The sequence below is a fragment of the Berghia stephanieae genome, chromosome 1 (genome assembly GCF_034508935.2).
Source record: "Berghia stephanieae isolate SIO BIC M18660-M18661 chromosome 1, UCSD_Bste_1.3, whole genome shotgun sequence".
Classification (NCBI taxonomy): Eukaryota; Metazoa; Mollusca; class Gastropoda; order Nudibranchia; family Aeolidiidae; genus Berghia; species Berghia stephanieae.
The window spans coordinates 119,249,962-119,271,219 of record NC_088360.1 but is presented as its reverse complement, the minus strand read 5'-3'; the positions used below and the strand labels follow the sequence as shown (position 1 = coordinate 119,271,219).

The window sequence follows — 21,258 nt, the reverse complement described above, 5'->3', positions numbered from 1 at the left end:
TTATTATTATTATTATTATTATTATTATTATTATTATTATTATTATTATTATTCATCATCATTATTATTATTATTATTATTATTATTATTATTATTATTATTATTATTATTATTATTATTATTATTATTATTATTATTATTACTATTATCATTATTATTATTATTATTGCTATTATATTATTATTATTATTATTATTATTATTATTATTATTATTATTATTATTATTATTATTATTATTATTATTATTATTATTATTATTTTATATTATTATCATTATTATTATTATTATTATGGAGATGAAGATCATGATGATGATGATGATGATGATGATGATGATGATGATGATGATGATGACAACGGACATGATGAAGAGGAATTAACATTTAGTATCATTCACAATATTTTGAAAACCATTCTTATTCCTTTTCAAAACCAGAGATTAGATATTATACTTTCATTTGCCTTGTCAAACAATGCTGTTGCTCAAACCACATCCCGGCAACACGATATTTACAATCAACTAAACTCTAATCTGACCACTAAGACCCAATGTTTTACTCTTGTTTATCCAGATATTTTCTTTGTCTACCCTAATCCCACGTAACAAAAGAAGCCTCTCATCAAGAATTCCATTTTTATTTTGTTATTCCTTTTCTTTTCGTTATTTTTAATAGATGTGGGAGCTACCTGATGACATCTTGTCACGACTCAACAAGAGAATGTCTGCTTTAATAACCCTGGGTAATGTCCGACTCGTTCGCAAGTTGCATTGATCAGAGAAAGCAGACACCCGGAGGGATAATAGAGTCGAGGATCCTCGAACATCGATTTGTTTCCTATTTTGATCCACTCGTAACTAGAATTAATAGGGGGCACATCTTTGTATTTTATACTTTGAAACTTTTAACCTCATTTGTTTCTTTTTCATGCGTTAAATAATTGAAACAGAATCTTATCATTCCATTCGCGTTTTTCTTTTCTTTTATATTTTGTTATTTTCTTTAATTACTATAGGTTTCAAAAGTATCATCTCTTGCTCATTAATCAAGGAGCTCTGCAAAGGGTGGCTTTGATGTGAAGAGGTGATGGAGCATGGAAATGAAGCCGTTTGGATATACCGAGTGATCAGATAGATATACCGAGTGATCAGAAGAAAAGAATCTAACACTTTTTTTAAATGTACGTATATAACATCATTATTTTTAAGCTGCAAACTTGAAATATGATGCCAAACAAATACTATGACTTAGAAAATAACGCATTAAATTATTTCAAACTCTCTTTAAATAAATTGCTACTTTCCAGAATCCAGCCATTTGATAAGTAGATGGAGGTATCATTCGGGTAAAATTGGAAGGTTGGAGAGGGGGCTTTCCTGATGCGAATCCAGTAGACTCACTGGAATTATGGATCGGGGCTCGGCTCTACATACTTTACTAGACGTAGAGTTACTGGAAAAAATTGTTTGCAAAAAAAAAAAAAAAGAAAACACAACTACAGAGTTATGGCCGCGGAAAAGGTCCAATAATAATGAAAATTTAAAAAGTTATTATACTTTTTTTAAAAATATCCTGAATAGCAAGATAAATGCATTTTGGTTTACTAAGAAGTTTGACCACTAATCGACTTTGATTAACTCTCTCCGTACCAGCCATTTTCAGAATTTTCCCCAAAACTTCACACCCACCCAACACAAAAATATTTGTTTTCTACTCAAACAGAAAAGGAACAGTCTACAGTCTATATATGATATTGTCCAGTGTCTAATTTTTATCGCTATGACAAAGTATTTTATTTTGTGCTTGTGTCTGGATGAGACTTGGAGGTGATTTCAAACTAAGTACATTGGTGGTATGCTCTTGGAATCTACATCTGATCCCTATTTGTTCTCAGTTCCCCTTTGTCTTACTTTTTCTTGGGTGCTTTAATTGTAATTCTAGAACTTTTTACTTTCCCATTTTCTTCATTTTTACTGGCGCTGATATAACCTAAATGTGTTGCAAGCGCCGTAAAACCCTTAAAAAAAACAAAAAACAAAACAAGTATTTTCTTTATAATGTATGATGTATAAAGGATATCAGAATGAGAAAACTGTTGGTTGCATCGTAACGAATGTGACGATTTTCCTAGGGATGGTAAGGAGAGGGTTAAGAGGTTTTACGACACTTGCGACGCTTTTAGGTCATTTCAGCGCTAGTAAAAAAGGAAAATGATGGTAGAAAGGTTCTATATCTAAAGTTAAAGCGCTAAAGAAAAAAAAAAGAAGACAAATGGGACTGGTTCACATTCGGAACAGAATATTCCATGAATAATCTATTTTAAAAATTAGCTAAGAGTCCCATTGAGCCACAAGCAAAGGGCCCCTTAAGAAAGATACAATCAAATATTTACAAGGTATATATATTCAAACCTAACAACGAAAATATTACATAAAGGAGAGAATATTAGCAAGGGAAAAAAACGTTCCTTAAAAAAAAAAAAAAGAAAAGGAAAAGAAACCATACAGTCAACATACAGTCCCTCTCAACTTCAGATCCCTGCCAGGACCAGGGGAAAATCGAGCAATGCCTTTCAAGAACAAAGACGAAAACAAAGTTAAAATGGAAATGGAAAACAGATAAAGGGGGATAGAAGACAGCAACAGTGACTTATCCGCCCTCTTTGAGAGATCAAAAGACTCCACCCAGAAATTTAAAATGATAATAATAATAAGAAGAAGAAGAAGAAGAAGAAGAAGAAGAAGAAGAAGAAGAAGAAGAAGAAGAAGAAGAAGAAGAAGAAGGAGAAGGAGAAGGAGGAGGAGGAGGAGGAGGAGGAGGAGGAGGAGGAGAGGAGAAGAAGAAGAAGGAAGAAGAAGAAGAAGAAGAGAAGAAGAAAGAAGAAGAAGAGAAGAAGAAGAAGAAGAAGAAGAAGAAGAAGAAGAAGAAGAAGAAGGAAGAAGAAGAGAGAGAAGAAGAAGAAGAAGAAGAAGAAGAAGAAGAAGAAGAAGAAGAAGAAGAAGAAGAAGAAGAAGAAGAAGAAGAAGAAGAAGAAGAAGAAGAAGAAGAAGAAGAAGAAGAAGAAGAAGAAGAAGAGAAGAAGAAGAAGAAGAAGAAGAAGAAGAAGAAGAAGAAGAGAAGAAGAAGAAGAAGAAGAAGAAGAAGAAGAAGAAGAAGAAGAAGAAGAAGAAGAAGAAGAAGAAGAAGAAGAAGAAGAAAGAAGAAGAAGAAGAAGAAGAAGAAGAAGAAGAAGAAGAAGAAGAAGAAGAAGAAGAAGAAGAAGAAGAAGAAGAAGAAGAAGAAGAAGAAGAAGAAGAAGAAGAAGAAGAAGAAGAAAGAAGAAGAAGAAGAAGAAGAAGAAGAAGAAGAATTTTTTTAATAAATGAAGTGATGCTCATTGGTAATAATATAGACTATTGCCTGGTCCGCCAATTATCATTTCGTGTCGCATGCATTTTACATTTAAATATTATTTAAATACAAATATCACATTTTCAGGTTTGACAAACCCATTCCTTCTCTTTGTCCTGCAGGTCACGTTTAATAGATAACATTTTATAAACACCATGGTAGTGCGCTCCGAGCCCTTAGTCCATTAAGTTATAAATGTTTCTCATTATTATTATTATTATTGTTATTAAGTTGCTAAGTAAGAATTGCACTACGCAGGTTTCAGTCAAGCAACTCTCTCTCTCTCTCTCTCTCTCTCTCTCTCTCTCTCTCTCTCTCTCTCTCTCTCTCTCTCTCTCTCTCTCTCTCTCTCATGCATATCAGACACAAACACACACACAAACACACTGTGTGTCTATCAATAACACACACACACACACACACACACACACACTCATCTCTCTCTTCCTTTTGACAGAGACCACATAATATTGATGGGTGATTCGTTACTCTTCTTATTGTTCTCCTCCTCCTACCACCATTACTACTACTACTACTACTACTGCTACGACTACTACTACTACTACTACTACTACTACTACTACTACTACTACTACTACTACTACTACTACTACTACTATTTCTACTACTACTACTACTAATACTTAAACTACTATGTACTACTAACACTAACACTAACACTTTTTCATCTTCTTCCACGGCTCTGATTCCTTTATTTACAGTCTCAACTTTCTTTCTCTCAACCTCATAGTATGAGTCATACTTAAGCACATTTTATTATAAACCGCATTTCCAAGTTCTCACCACTCCCATTGCGCTTCACACTATTTATTCCCCCGGCAGACCATATTAAGCCAAATGACTATTTAACTCACTCAACCCTAACACCGACTATATCCGTAGTTTATCCGGGTTACTTTTACTCCATGCCTATTTCATGCAATTTTATGAGACAAATTATAGACGTAATAACAAAGCTTTTGTTTTTAGTTTTTGCATGTTAATGATAGTTGAATAAAACTATATATGTACATGCTCATTTTTACCACATTTTTTCCAATTTTGAAAAGTACCAAAAATCTCTAGGATTGAGTGAGTTAACACAGAAGAAATCCGACTGTTGGGCATCTTCATGGCTTGCCCTTTTACAATACATGTCCTTGCCGATAGCCCCATGTATATTCACATCTCAATCGTATTTCTATTCGTCAAGATACACACCGCCGGGGTCAGAGTTTTGCGATCATTGAATCATTGTAAACCATACGGTCACCGACGATCATGGGACTTTTTATTTTAGGCAACCAAGGCTCAATAATGTTAAATGCTTATACGTGTAAATAAATATCTTCTAAACATGTGCAATTCTACCGCTTGTTTTTTGTTCTTTAGGGTTTTGTGGGGCTTGCAACACAGTTAGGTCATATTCATATCAGACCCAGTAAAAAAAAGGGGGGGGGGGAATGGTATGGTCAAAAAATTAGAGAATTACAATTAAAGCACCCAAGAAAAAGAAAGACAAAGGGGAATTGGTTCACATAGGGAAGAGATGTAGATTCCAAGAGCACACCATCAATGTACACAATTTGAGATCACCTAAAAGTAAAAGTCTTATCAGACACCAAGACAGGATCTCACTAAAAGGAATGCACTCAAATATTTGCAAGATATGCAGTACACATGAGATTAAGATGATTTCAAGGGGGGGGGGGGGGGGGGAGGTGATAGCACCTCGCAAAACAAACACTATACATTTGACTGTTTCCCTCCCAGTTAAAGACTCCGCAAGGGCCAGTACAAAACCAAGAAATCCCACTCAAAGACAAAGACAGAAAGCAACTAGGAAAACATAAAAGGGGAAAGAAGACACAGCAAGTGACCTCCTGCCCACCATGGGAGGTCAAAGGACCCTACCTAAATCCTACCGTTCAATCTTCTCGTAGGAGCTGAAGAAAAAGAGATGAAGATGATGATGACGATGATGATGATATGATAATGATGATGATGCTGACGATGAAGATGATGATAATGATGATGACGATCCGATGATGATGATGATGATGATGATGATGATGATGATGATGATGATGATGACGACGATGGTAGTCGTTGTAGTGGTGAAGACAATAACAATAAGAACAAATCGAACAAAAATATTTTCTTTATTCTCTCTAAATCTATATTACATTACTTAAATAAAGAACTAACACTGCTAGCACTAGCAGCTTACCTCATTATTGTATACATCAAATTACAAAACCATATGATTTATACAAAATGATACAATATTAACAATAACAATTTGTCTAAATTGTCAGATTTGTCGCAGCGGATTGAAATATAGGACTTCTCGCTAAGGACTTTGCTAATAGGCTTAAGAGAGGAGTATAGGAGATATTATTTCCTTACATTTTTATAATAACCATTTCAAGAAGAAAGGTCAAAGTAGAGTCCGCACACAACTTCGTTGTAAGCCTGAGCTGGGGAAGTATTTGAGTTTTAATCCTCTTTTCCTTTTCACTTTATCCAAGGAGAATATTCCTCATAATCATATCCATTTTTCTTGGCTTCTCTTTTCTTTCACTTCCTATATTGATGACTTCCTAATTAGCATTACATTAATCGATTATTTTGCCTGGTTCGTGTAGTTCTGGGGCGGGAGGATTATTTTTGTTGTTTTCTTCTCTGTGTAAATTTTGGTTGTTTTTGTTTTTAATTTGCTGGTTTGTTTGAGTGGTTGTTTTGTTTGTTTTTTTGTTTTGTTTTTTTCGGGGAGGGGGGGGGGGGGATGTGTGTCTAGTTTTGTTTTATTTTTGTTAAGGGGGGGGGGGGGGGTGTTTGTTTCTTTTTTTTTTTATAGATGCACTAACACTTGTTATAAAACTGAAACAGAACACAGTATTTAGTGTTCTTATCAGATGAATTGCACCATGATTCTGACTTCACAAGTCATACATTTAAGTATTTAAGCATTGCGTAAGGAAAATGAAGGTTAAAGGCATATCAGTCATTCACATATTTAAGGATGGATGTAGAAGTCAATATAAGAGCAGATTTACAATGCAATTCTTGCAAATTTTAAAGTGTTGTTTTTTTGTTTTGGTTTGGTTTTTCAATTGACAAGCGTCACAGTAATAATTAAATGTAATAATATAGGATCTTGATAAGCATCTCTTAAGCTTGAGCTGGCCTGAAGTCATTAATACTGAATTTTTTTTTTAAATGGCAGGGTATAAGTTCTATGTGACATCATAGTCCCAACAGCATGATTAGTCTCTCCGATAATTGTTGGTTACATTCAGAAAAGCAAGTGGAGCAGGCACCCATGTTGATAATAACAAGAAATAAAGTGAGCAGGAAAGTGCCAAAAGACAACAGAATAAAAACTTCGCAGCGGCGATGGGGGCCCCCATTTGAATTTCTACAATTTTTAAAAGATAGTTGTTACAGCTACTTGCCCAATTCAAACAAGTCATATTCACGAGTTACACATTAGAAAGGAATTCCCTAATGTGTTACATTTCAGAGACAACTGGAACTCTATAATGGATTCTGTCGTCATTGTTAAAAGAACAAAACAGTTCAGAACTGCAGCAAAACAGTGTTTATTAAATCATCCATTATCTTTGTATATTGACACGATTCCTGTGAGTTCTGCTTAAAGCCTAAAAATAGGCCATTCTTTGACAGCTTGATATTAGACGGACACATTCAGTTCTTGTGAGCTACTTTATTTCCATGAAAAATGAAACTGTTGTGGAACATTTTGCTTCCATAGAACTTATTAAGTGTGATGTTGCTAACAATTTTGATGCTGCCAAGTATTTATTTGAAGATTAAAGAGAACATTATTCCTTGGACAAATTAACCATTCTGACTCCTTGATTCATGTTCTGTCAGCGAAGATCAAAGTCTGGTTTTGAGAAACATCTATGTGAATATACTTCCCACATAATGTATACACCGACTAACAGGTAGATGTATGTTGGTGTCACTCCTTTGTTTAACATGTTACAGGATTTTAATTTGTATATTCCTTAATATTCCAATTGGATTTTTACATCTGTTTAACTGTGATGCTTTGTTCTTTCATATGACATAATATTTATGGAATTTCATCATAGGATTTCTGTGATATTGATTTTTTAATGTGTGTGATACAGGATTTTCAGATTTTCAAAACTTCAATTTGTTTTTGTGACAAGTTATAATTGTGAACATATTTTATCAAATTACACACATCATCTATATCAAACATTAAGAGGAGGGCGACGTAAAAAAAACAATTACTGTTCACACAGGCCAAGGTCAGATTCCGTACCAAATACCTACTCAACCCCCTAAAGCAAGATGTGGAGAAAAATGTGTATGACATAATTTCTTACAAAAGTAAAATATTAAAAGATCCACTAAAGATGGAAAAGACAAACAAGATAGGATTAATAACAAAGACTTTAAATATAATCAACGGACAAACCTCCTTCTTAATTTATATGTGTCAGCCATAGGCATGTTAAAAACTTACGTTCTGGTAATCCAGGTACAGACCCATTGATCCACCATGTACACGAAAAACCTCTCTTCTCAGTAACTTTTTTTTTAAAACTGTGTGCTTGCTTCATAAAGGGAGAATTGTTAAGCGACTCACCTCAAAAACTACGTCAACTACCAGCTGACCAGAAAATAACATTAACTTTTTTTGTCTGTGCACTGACTGGCACTAAAATTGAATACAACTTAGATTGTCCATCCAGATTGTATTGTGATTTGTGTGGATGTAGCTCAATCAAAAAATAATTATCAGTATTCTCCCGAACAATGTGCATTTACTTAAAAAGCATATTATGAGACTAAATCACCCAATGTGACATGTGTATTGTTTGAAAAATATCTGAGAATAAACATTCGAAACAACCATAACTGCCCGGTATAACAACTATAAAGAGATGGGTTGCACTGTTTGAGAAGTTTGGCTTAATGGAAAACCAAAGTGCTAAATCAAATTTTAATAACAATCTCAGAGCAAGAGGCTGTTTTGCTTGAAATTAAAGACTTCACTACCTCCAAACATTATAATAATGGAAAAGACAAAGCTTATGTATGCACTCTCCTGACTTACAATATTACATGGCCCACAAGTAGAAGGGTCTTTTTCTTCCATGAGGAACACAATGAGGACAAAATCATTTGATGAGTCAGCGTCTCAAAGATTTTATGACTTCATTGAGTTGGACGGTGGATGTCATATTCAGACTTTGTAAGGAAAAGCAACTAAGGGAAAAACAGTTGACAAACATTTTGAGAAAATGTTTTAACCAAGAATCTTATATGAGCTGGATCTAGCAACAAGAGTAGATGTTGTTCAGAGCTGTTATAATCCTAAGTACATAAAATAAAATAGGAGAAAAAAAACGAAGTCACAGCAGTCAGCAACGTGTAGCAGATTTGGCCAAAGTTCTTGGCCACAACTCTTGGTGAAGATACTTGGATATCCCTTGCATTGTTTCATGCGTTTACAGGTTCTGACAGCATAATTGCTTTCAAGTTTAAAGGGAAGCATTCGTGTTAGATCATCCTTACCAAAGCCCCACTGTCTCCTGTTATTCATAAATTTTCAAAGATCATGGATGTTCCATTTCAGAGATCTCAGTCTCTATGTGGTTGTTGCCAGTATTGTGTGCTTATGAATACGATATTGGTCTCCTTAGGATGATCATTTTCAGCCACAAATTGAGAGACATTGACAGAATACCACCAACAAGTGATGCTCTGTATCAGCACTTAAAAGGGAGTGTCTTTCAAGCAAGTATTTGGATTACAGCCATTGATGCCAACCAAAATCCAAATAATTTCAGATACAGGGAAAATAATGGTAGACTGATTCCTTAAAAGCATGAATTTGGAAGGGAATGAGTAAGTGTCTGTGTAAAAATAAATTGGGTTTATCAAAGGACATATACACTATCTGTGTGTATATGAAACCCGCCTCGTCATCTCGCAACATGCTCAACTCAGGAATAGATGGGTATGAGATCTTAACTGATAAGATTGCCAAATTGAAAGCGAAAAAGGGACATTATAGTTAAAGGTGGCTTAAACTCAAGGTTATGTGATCCATTTGAATAAAATGCTTTAATGTAAATAAACACCATTGACAGAAATAATGTATGTCTTTTAGCTCTTTTGGATGTACCAAGTTTTGACACCATAGATCATGGTAAACTCCTGAATCGGTAAAACACGAGTTGTGGCATTGTGGAGAAAGGCCCTTGACTGGCGGCCAATTTTTGACTTCAGTAACGGAAAGCAAGTAGTTCAATTAGATAAAGTAATGTCTTATGAATATCCTTTAAAATTTGGTGTACCTCGAGGATCAGTCCATGGATCTGTGTTCTTTATAATGTACATTCAGACACTGTCTGCAATTTTTGTAAAAAATAATACATCTTTCAGCTTTTAGCAAATGAAACCCAAGTGTATAAATTTGACACACCAAACAATATCCTTCTTTTAATTACATGTATGGAGGACTGTATCAGAGAATCAAACAAATTGAATTTAAATGATGAAAAGACGGAATTAATGTTATATGGAAATACCATAGAAAAAATTAAAGTTTTACCAAAAGTTGGATCTGAATATTAACTTAACCAGCCATGATCACTAGTTTATCCATGATTTCCGCTAATACACTCTAGCCGTGAACACGGGTATATCTATGATATACCTCATGACTTCCTGGTTATTTTATAGTAACCACCCTATTTAATCTCTTCCCTGATTTTTCACTTTTTCCTCATTTTAGAGTCACTTTTCAAAATGCTCTCATGATTTTGATTTTACACGTACCTTTCTGAATTTCCACATCAATTTAGAACTAATATTGATTGCTATACACATAAAAATTTGAAGTAGACGTCTTGAAAATTTTTTTTAATGAATTTTTAAAAATTAGATTCCAAGGCTAGGGAATCTGACCGCTCAGTCAGTCCCAGGGCTGAAAGAGTTAAAGATTTCAACCTGAAACTATGCATGCTAGTTTCCAAGGTATTATTCTATATTCTGAATTTAAAACTATGTCTCTCTCTTCAATATTTGTCTACCTGTGTGTCTCATGCATATGTAATTATGGTCATTTTTTTTCAGGATTGTACTACCTGCATATTTTATCTTCTGTCAAACACATATTTTAAAATCAAGTACAATTATTTTTTATTAAGGACATGAAATAGGTTCTAAATGAGCTATGTTGAAAGTTTGAAATTATATAAAAGAGATATAGTGTTTTTAAAAATACCCTTATATTTGGTTTTTGGCTGCCTAATTTGCATATTCAAAAATAAATTTTCATACAGAAAAATATCATACCCTATATAGTGTTATGTATGAAAGTACAAGTAAAGTTTATTTAATTAAAAGATGACATTTCTTGGGTCCGGCTACCTAAATGGACTTTAAAAATTTACTTTTATAAGGTTCTTTCAAGGATTTTTTTTTTTTGTGAATCATCTCACTCCTCACTTCTTTATCATCAATGTAAGAATGAGCTCATACAAAGATTCAACAACTTCTTTAACGACAAAATTAAAACCATGAGACAAATTCGAAACACTTATATCGGAAAACAAACATTTACAAGAGTCTGCCAGTGAAATTAACATAAAAACTCACTTGATTAAGAGAGATGGAAATACCTTCTTGAAAAATTTTGCATGTAAATATTGTCAATTGGATGCCATTCTAACATGGATTATGAAGTGTGTGTTAATAGCATCCACTGTCCACACTATCACAAATGCCAATTATCAACCATCTTTTAAAACAGCACATTTTACACCTATCTTAAAAAAGGGGCTTCGACCTGGACAATTTGAACATTTTTCGGCTTGTAATGAACCTGAATTTCATTTCTAAAATTATTGAATGGGCTGTCGTCAAACAACTTACCAAACAGCTTCAACTTAACAATTTCAAGATTTCATTTCAGGGATCTGTTCTGGGACCATATCTATTTACCTTGAACACTGAAACCTTTGGGGGTATCATATCTGAATTAGGTCTGGACTACCACCTATATGTTGACAACATGCAGCTCTACACACCAATAACAATGGAGTCATATCAATTTCAACTTTAGAGACAATTGAAATATTAATAAAAGCTATAAAATCATGGATAACAATAAATAAATTACAAATTAATGATGACAAAACTGAACTGCACTTAACTGATTCAAAACATATCTTATAGCCACCCTACACTAGGAGGTAAACCTTCAGTGGGGACTGAGGCGCGACCGAAGGTGAAAAAAACTATAGTGTAGGGTGAGTTCCCTTCAGCCGGACCAAAGGCTTGTCGGCCGCGCCGGAGGCCACAAATCTTTCGACATGTTGAATATTTTTCTCGGAGGGCGCTGGACTGAAGGGGGTAGACTGAACAAAAATTACAAAAAATTGTGAAATTTTGCTTTTTAAATATCAGATTCGTATCCAGTGTCAAATTTACCATAAGATTGATACCAAACACTAATTGTTTTGTGTTTTTTTTTGCTTTTATTTGAATATTATTTTAGAACAAAATAAGAAGAAGAACTGTGTTGAAAATAAGTCCCTCGTACTCACAACACACAACACTCATGGCATGACACTTCCTCCCCTCCCATTCACCCACCACTGCAACCCACACAGACCAGCATCGTACATAGACACACCGTACACACACACACACACACACACATACACACACACTTATTAAAACTACAACACATCCAATCAAACTTCCAGCAAGCTACACCTACAACCTACACAGAGAGAGTTGTGTGCACACGCTGTGATTGTCATTTCTGCATCATTTCTTTTGACCAGTGGTTTTAGATTGTAGTAGTGGTAGAGTCATAACATAAATAATATAAGATACGCAGACGATACGGTACTCATTGCAACATCAGAAATCCAACTTCAAAAGATTGTTGACAAAGTGGTAGTAGATAGTGAAGCCAAGGGAATGGAAGTGAATATCACCAAAACGGAATGCATGGTAATACAGAAAAACCCCGAAAACAACAACACCTGCAATATAACGATTCACGGCGAGCAACTTACCAACGTAGAAAGTTTTAAATACCTAGGTTCAATAGTGACAACAGATGGAAGATGTAACCGAGACATACGAGCAAGAATAGCTCAAGCCAAACAGGCCTTCATGGACCTGGGAAACATTTTGAAAAACAAACAGATGTCGTTCGGGATTAGATTCCGAGTCTTGAAGTGCTACGTGTGGCCAATCTTGTTATACGGATGCGAAAGCTGGACTACAAATGCAGAAACACAAAAGAACATTGAAGCTTTTGAAATGTGGTGCTTGAGAAGGATGCAGAGAATATCGTATACTGCACACAAAACGAACGAAGAAGTGCTAAAACAAACATACCAACAAAGGAAACTAATGCCCTTAATAGTGGATCGACAACTATCCTTTTTCGGACACATAGTAAGGAAAGATAAGAATGAATACCTGGCAAGTTGTGGAAAAATACCTGGTAAACGCGCCCGGGGGAGACAAAGAAAAACACTCATAGACCAACTGAAGGGCTTCACCAGCCTAACAATCCAAGAGCTGTTTGAAAAGGCAAGAGACAGGGAGGAATGGAGAGAGATAATTCATGCAGTATCCGAAGCCTGGACCAGGCATGGAACCTAGAAGAAGAAGAAGAAGTGGTAGAGTCATATATCCATTGTTGATTGAAGATGTGGACGAAAGCTAAGACGATCGAATTCATTGAACTCTTCAGAGAAAAGGAATGTCTTTGGAAGGTGAAGAGTAAAGATTACTCAAACCGATCAAAGAGAGAGCGTGCTTATAAAGATTTGCTAGATTTTGTGAAAACGTTTTTTCCGGACGCAAACCAAGATACGATTTGCTCGAAAATAAACAATCTTCGAAGGTCGTGGCGAAAAGAAATGAAAAAACTGAGAGCATCTGAACTCTCCAGAGCTGGAGCTGAGGAGATATATGCACACAAACTCTTCCTTCGAGTCGACATTTTCTAATCAAAGGAAACACACATTTGAGAGCGAGAGCACGTGAGGAAAAAGAAGTGTGTCAATGTGTCAACCCAACAAACCTTCAACCGCGCCTCAGTCCATAACGTGTAGTGTAGTGCCGACAAACCTTCGGCCGCACCTTCGTCGAGACTAAGGCTTGGATTCAGTCCAAAAACTGACAATTGTAGGGGGGCCTTTACAAATGATATCAAAAAATTATAATTGGAAATTCTTACTCCGAAAGTAAACCTCTTCACCCCAAGCAGAGACTTTAATTAGCTTAATCCAAGAAAACAGTATTACAATGTTTTGAAAACTCAGTATTAAAATTTTAAGAATATTCAAATAACCATTCATATTAGTAGGTAACCAGTATTTGGCTTACATGACAATAGCTTACTACAGTCCAATATCTCAGCACTGAGAGATGATCATTATCTACCACTAATGCTTTGACAAAAAACAACAGATTATAAATATAGTACGTCACTGGCTAGTGACGAGGCTGACGATGCAATCAATAATTTTACTTCCTCTGGGACAGGTCAGCAAGTCAAGGCCAGGTTCTGAGATCTTGTCTGACAACAGCTGATCCAATTCCTGACGTAAGTCTCTCAATAGCTCAGCAATCTTAAAAGAGATATATTATGTTATATTAATTGGCTAAATAATATGTTTCGACTTCTAGATGGCACAAAGATTGTTATTATTATTATGTATATTCAAACCTGCTGAAGATCAAGGGCATGAGAATATGATCTATATAATACAGAAAAGAAGCAATCTCTTGCATAGTTTAAACTTACCACACCATCAATTGTATCAAAGGAGAGAATAAATGTCTTTGATTTGGCAAACACGATGGTCACTTACAACTTGGTGATAATATATGAAGCTAAGACATAAAATTAGTTTCGTGTTAAACATGGTGACATGCCATTGACATTAAAATACTTTTATGTACTATGGATACAATAGTTCGACAATTTTCTTTCATCTGCATTTCTTATTGCAATAGTAACAAATGATCCAAAAGCATAATATGAGAAGTTTCTATGAATTGAAATAATATAATTTTCTTTTTCATAACATGTAATATGTTACAACCTTTTGGCACAACCTCCTATATATATCAGGTGATCACAAAAAAAAATTATTTCTTTCAATTGTAAAAAATTATAAAGATATCTTTTTAAAATTTTTGTTACTATTAGAACTATTCTATAATAATAGAATTGCAAAACATCAAAATAATTATATACGGTTTTTGAATAATATAAAATCTTGTAACACCACCTAAAAATTTTGATATCAAAAAGAAGACGCAACTTATTGGGGCATTTGCGCGGTGTAATTTTTTAAAGAAGACATTTGTTGCTACGCCTGGGAAACTCTATGCTGATAATTACATAAAACTATTTGAAGAAAATATTTTGTCAGACTGTGAACACCTTTATCCAGGAAGGAATTTAATTTTTCAACAAGAATGGTGCTATATCCCCTACGAGCAAAAGAACACATGCTTTTCTTCTTATATTGATCACTTCTATAAATAAGTTGCCTGTTAAATGGTAACTCGAAGTAAATGAATGAAGATATAATTGTCCAGTCTTGAAGCATATTGTGCCCTATATCCTAGTTCGAAAAGATGTTATATTTGCTAAAGAAAGAATCAATTCAACAAAAGTTGAGGAATGGCTGTGTTTAACGACATCGTCTAAGTGTCTTGTATTTGTAGTGTTTGAATCGTGTCCTTGAAAAATTTGTAAAAGAAAAAAAAAAGGATTAACCTGTGGTGATGATGCCTTGAACTGTATCCAGCTGTCACAGACTGACATGATGAGATTGCCCTGATACAAGTCAATTGTGATCGATCCACCTCCAAACAGGAGTAGTTGATACACTGATACCATGGAACAATCTCGAATGTACACCTAGAACAGTGTAAATATCATTGGAACTTATGAGTAATCCAAATAATAATCCTCTAATATTTTTTTTTTTTTTTTTTTTGTTTGTTGCTTTAGGTCTCTTCCAACACAATTGAGGTTATATGAGAGACCGCTGAAACAAAAAAACAAGCAATCTAACAAAAATAGTACAAATGTAAATCAAAATCATAATCTAAAGATATCATAAGCTAAATTATAAATAACCAAGAACAAACAGGCAGAAGATTTACAGAAAAAAAATATCCCCTGTCAAAAATACAATCACAAACCAAAGAAGCAGGATAGGCTAGTAAAGAGAAGAAGAAACGACATCACTATCGGATCATACACCCATGCGAACATCATAGGTATATGATTCAAGGGTGATGCTCCCATCCAACCACCCGCAATCCTCTAATATAATGAGGCAAAATAATCTCTGAGTAATTAAAAGTATAAAGTAATAACTTAATCATTATTATACAGATGTGACAGTAAAACAGATCAACAATGGACTTTGGAGCAAAAGATAATCACAAAAAGAAAAAAAAAACAATTCAATCACTTTTCAAAATTAGAAAGAAATGAACTTACCTTTGTAGTTTTCACCTTTTCATGGTACACTAGGTATGGACTAGGGTAATAATTTTCTTGAAAGTTGACAGATGAGGGATGAATAAAAACCTGGGAAAAGATATGATTTAACGATAATCATATTGTAATACCGACAAGTTCCTTTTATAATGAGTAATTTTCAATCATATCAAACCAGAATATAGAATCCAGTATAGAATAATACTCAAATTCGAGTTTATGGCATTTCAAATCAACATCCTGATTGCTCTCAAGCACACTAAAATTATAATATATTATCTCTTGACGGTTCCATCAAGCCCTTTTGACTCAGTATAAAATCTCCGACTTCACCAGAGATCAAATTCAGTCCCTTTACATGTGAAGCTTGTGCTCAACCAACTAAGCTATTGGGACCCCCATCATTTGTATTAAGAACTAGCTAATCAGATTTGTTGCTTCTTTACATTTAGGTATTCAAATGGCCTAGTTGGTAGGGCACTCCCCTCACAAGCAAAGCAATAATCAACCTCATCTCTCTGTCCACCCAGCAGTTTGGGTTGCTGAATCAATTAAATTCGATGAAAAACACATTGCAACTAGTATCAAGTCAAAGGGTAGAGGAGCAATTGCTCTGTTCATTTACCACAACATAAACTAGGATAAACCCCAAATCCGTGGGACTCATTGTTCTGAAGGACTACTGCTGTGTATTCAAACATACACCTCTTCACTACAGCAACTCACATTAACTACTCAACTAGGGCTGGTGATCTGCAGACCAATGTTTGACAACCAATAGTTTATATTATAATATAATATAACAACTAAGGGTTAAATAGACCAATTGAATACCCTGTAAAGATACATCAATCGACATGTTAACAAATATGAATCGGAAGCATAATGTTGAATGAGAAAGAGATGCATGAAATTATATGATTAGAAATGGAGAAAAATCTAAATTTAAAACAAAACAAACAAAAAAAAAGAAAGAAAAGATTTCATCAATCATGATGACACACACAGACCTATTAACCATCATAACAAATTATCTTTAGCAATCATAATCATATTTAACAGAGTACAGTTCTCTATCTATGGCATTTTTGAAAGCGTTTATAGTTCCCGCATTTTTTGTATTGTAATTTAGACTATTCCATGTTTTATCTTGAAACGAATAAATGTTAGCGAATGGATGTATCGCAAGTGGGACTGGATTGGGCACATCCTTTGGAAGCCAGCATTTGGCATCAAATAACAGGCACTCCTATGGGAAATGAAAGAGGCAAAGGCCGAGTAACAGCTGGAGTGCAACACAGATGCTGAGCTGAAGGAGAAAGGGACAACATAGAAAGGAGTGAATAAGGCAGCTTAGAAATGTGTCCAGTGGAGAAGCATAAGGCTTAAGTAAGCAATGTTCTGCCCAGACACGAGCACAGGATACCTGCCAAAACTGTAGACTTAAATGCTTATAAAATGTTGTATGTAAAAAGAAATTTAATAACTACAAGCTATAGGGAGAAGATTTACAAATAAAATAGCATCTTCCACATCTCAATTTCCCTCTCAATAAAAGAATCTTAATATGGCCCAGATGAAATATGTGGACCAATTATCAAACATATTTGATTTATCTTTTTCAAATTGTAAATATTTATTAAGCTTTACGTATGTATCTCTTTTCCAAATAATCTAAATCAAATTTCCTAGAGTCTTTAAGAATCCCCTTTATCTATAAAATCTAATAATTAGTTGATACTTACATAGCCATCTAGTTTAGTCTTGAATCTTAGTTCTTCAGCTTTGACTGCCTTCTGCACTGCACCTGTAATATTACATGCTGGATGCTTTCAACTAATCTTACACAGAATTAAGAATAGTCCTTTGATGATTCATTATGCTTTACTTTATTTTTATCTTTTTAATACATAGCCAATGCTAACAAAAACTATATAAAAAATAAATCTAAGAATCATATTTCATGTTTATATAAATAGTAAAAAGGTTTTCACCATTGATATATAATTACTAGTATTATCATCATTATTATGCCAATATCACCATCATTATTATAGTATTGTTATAATTATTATCATCATCATCATTATTATTATTATTATTATTAATTATTATTATATATTATTATTATATTATATTATATTTTATTATGTATTATTATTTATTATATTATTATTATTATATTATTATTATTATTATTATTATTAATTATTATAATATTATTATTATTATTATTTTTATTATTATTATTATTATTATTATTATTATTATTATTATCATTATTATTATTATTATCATTATTATTATTATTACTGTATCATTATCATTCAGCATCATCATTTAAAGTTGCAACAACAGCAGTGACCAAGATAATCTTGGTATCAAGCACATCGGTCTACTTACCAACAATACTTTCATGGTAGCGTGTTTCAGGAGTCAATACTTGAACAATGTTGGGATAAAGAGCAGCTACCAACATAGCAGACATGAGTCTCCAATTATCTGCATTCACATTTCCCTGAGAGGGGAAAAAATGAGTTAGAGAAAAATTATAACAGAGAAAAAGAAAAAGTCACATTTATGAGAAAAATAAAGAACAAAAAAGAAAAAAAATAAAACAGTTTCATTTCTCCAATGTTCTTAAAATATTCAAGTATTGAACATTATGTTATGTGTTGACATATGATATAGAAAAAAAAAGTTATTTAACCTAGAGACCTCCTTTTTTTTCTCTTACGTTTTAGTTAAAAGTATGGCCTGTTGAAATAAATCTATAATTTTATCCCTATGTTGTAACGAACATTAGACTTCCCTTTAAATTGAGGAAAAAAAGGATAAAATAAACAAAGAGACAAAAGAACATTTAGTCCAAACTTTCAGGTCATCAAAGTTATGGCAAACTTAGAGATTACTTTAATTTGAATTTATGACAAAATGTCTAGAGATTACTTAAATTTGAATTTATGACAAAATGTTTAGAGATTACTTTAATTTGAATGTATGACAAAATGTAATAATGCATATCATTAGGAGTCCCAATGGCTTAGTTGAGAGTCAGTCCCTTCAAAAAGCAAGGGGACCAAGATTTTTTTCTGAACCCATGTCCGCCCAGCAGTGATTGGGTAGCTAGGTCTTAGATCTGGTGGGAAGTAAATTGAGATAGACTAGAGTCCTATCCATAGGGTAGCAAGCAATTAATAATGTCTATTTCACGCAATGGAAACTACAATAAACTTCGACTCCATGGGCCTAATTGCTCTGAAAGACCACAGCATATCAATTGAAGAATAATATTAAATTGAATGAACATAAAAATAAACACTTTTTTGCTTGATTGATGGGATAAAAGTTCAAGGTAAATAGCTTAATATCAACCTTTCCATAAACTCACCTCGACTCCAATGATTTCTGAAACCCCGTCAGAATTTCCTTTGCCAGCTCTCTCCACATCCCTCAATCGAATACCAGGCCTGATGAAACCTATATCAGACAACAGTTCTACATATTGTTGTTTTAAACTTGAAAGCATCTGCGGAACCAATAATTACAGAGTCAATCTCATCTCACAAATCTTTTTTTTTTCTTCTTATTTTTTTTCAGATATATATTTAAACAACATGAAATAGAAAGAAATGAAAATGAAAAAATAGCGAGGGGGAGGGGGGGGGGGGGATAAAATTTTCTCCTTTTCAAAAAATTACTGTACAATCCAGAATTAAAATGCAACAATACAAATGGTAACATTTGAAAGAACAGCATAAGCAGATTTGTTTGATTGTTAAATTGTTTTATTATCATAAAAATTGTGAACAAGGTGAATTTTTAAAAAAACATGCATAAACCTTAGCAGTAAGTAGCTTTGCAATTCTGAAAACCTCGGCAGTCAGTGAGTTAAGAAATACTTAACAAAAATATATGTATTTCATGGAAGAATTTTTTGGTATAATCTTTTTTCCAACCACATTGAATTGGCTCCAGTTCAAGCCATGGACTATTGAAAGGCTGGTAATTATCTTTGAAAAAATTATGATGTCTTCACACTATACTACCATACTGTACCTGTAAAGTTTTCACAGACAAGTAATTGTCTTTACAAAAATTGTACGCCTGATGGGATCCTTTTCTCCTAACCTCCATCCAACTCTGTAAGAAGAGAATACAAAATGGCTCAATCAAGTGAATCTCAAAAAAAAGAAATGCTTTGAAAAATTTAAACAATTTTGACAAAAATAGGGAATTTCCAAAAGTTAATTTCTTTTTTTTAAATTATAAATTATCTGACTAAAATACACACTGCAGTCATGCACTTATTGTAACATTATTCTTATGATTATCAAGTTAGCTTAATTATACTCAATTCAATTAATGTAAACCAAATCAAAACTGAATCTAAATCTTACAATATCGACATACTTACAATTATCAGACTATTTTAATAATCCTTTGCACTCTATATTTCTATATCATACGTTTTTCATTTTCTTATATCAAATGCAGTTCTTACCCTATAAGCATTTAAGATTGTTAAGTAATCAGAGTGGCCCATAGCAAACTCTTTCTTCTTTTCATCTGCCTCTTGCTTCAAGCCAAATGGAGAAACCTTCAATGAAATAAATATCAAAATAAATAATAAAATAAATAATCAAAATCTTTTGCAAGAAAAAAATAATCTTTAAACATCTTCGTTCAATGCAGTTGTTTTTGTTTTTAAGGGTTTTACGGCGCTTGCAACACATTTAGGTTATATCAGCGCCAGTAAAAAGGAAGAAAATGGGATAGTAAAAAGTTCTAGAATTACAATTAAAGCACCCAAGAGAAAGTAAGACAAAGGAGAATGGGAACAAATAGGGATCAGATGTAGATTCCAAGAGCATACCACCAATGTACTTAGTAGAAAGTCAATCTCAAACTCTCTTCACATCATAGTTAATTCAGATTTCACAAGTCCCTGTATGAAACGTCACTATTCAACTTTACTATTTCAATTTTTAGAATATAAGTATTTTTCATAAATCCAACCTTGTAAAAATCAACTCACAAAAGGAGATTTAAAACTGAGAGCAGCAGCTATGGTCAAAGCTGAATCTATACATCTGAATATCGCACCATAAAGCATGAGTTTCCCGATTCTGTAGAAAAAAATGAGATAAATAAAAAATAAAAAAATACAATTCATATCACTGACCAATTCTTTCAAAATCAAACATGAAGGGACAATATATAAAGCAATGATAAATATACCTATATAAATAATCAGATGATGAAAAAAATGTTGGCGTATACTACAGCATCTTTATGAG

The 21,258-nt window shown here is 33.5% G+C and overlaps 1 protein-coding gene across 1 annotated transcript in view; it reads right to left on the bottom strand.

The window, feature by feature from the left end:
- Nucleotides 1-11,919: 11,919 nt before the first annotated feature.
- Nucleotides 11,920-21,258, bottom strand: part of LOC144962912 (putative ATP-dependent RNA helicase DHX57) — a 30,402-nt gene continuing 21,063 nt past the window's right edge. Inside the window, exons 20-28 of the mRNA XM_078896309.1 lie at nt 20,997-21,087; nt 20,463-20,558; nt 20,018-20,101; nt 19,350-19,487; nt 18,362-18,476; nt 17,704-17,765; nt 15,959-16,048; nt 15,224-15,367; nt 11,920-14,063 (exon numbers count right to left, since the gene is read on the bottom strand). Coding sequence (XP_078752435.1) covers nt 13,920-14,063; nt 15,224-15,367; nt 15,959-16,048; nt 17,704-17,765; nt 18,362-18,476; nt 19,350-19,487; nt 20,018-20,101; nt 20,463-20,558; nt 20,997-21,087 — 964 coding nt within the window. The 3' untranslated portion in view covers nt 11,920-13,919. The remainder of the gene's footprint in view (nt 14,064-15,223; nt 15,368-15,958; nt 16,049-17,703; nt 17,766-18,361; nt 18,477-19,349; nt 19,488-20,017; nt 20,102-20,462; nt 20,559-20,996; nt 21,088-21,258) is intronic.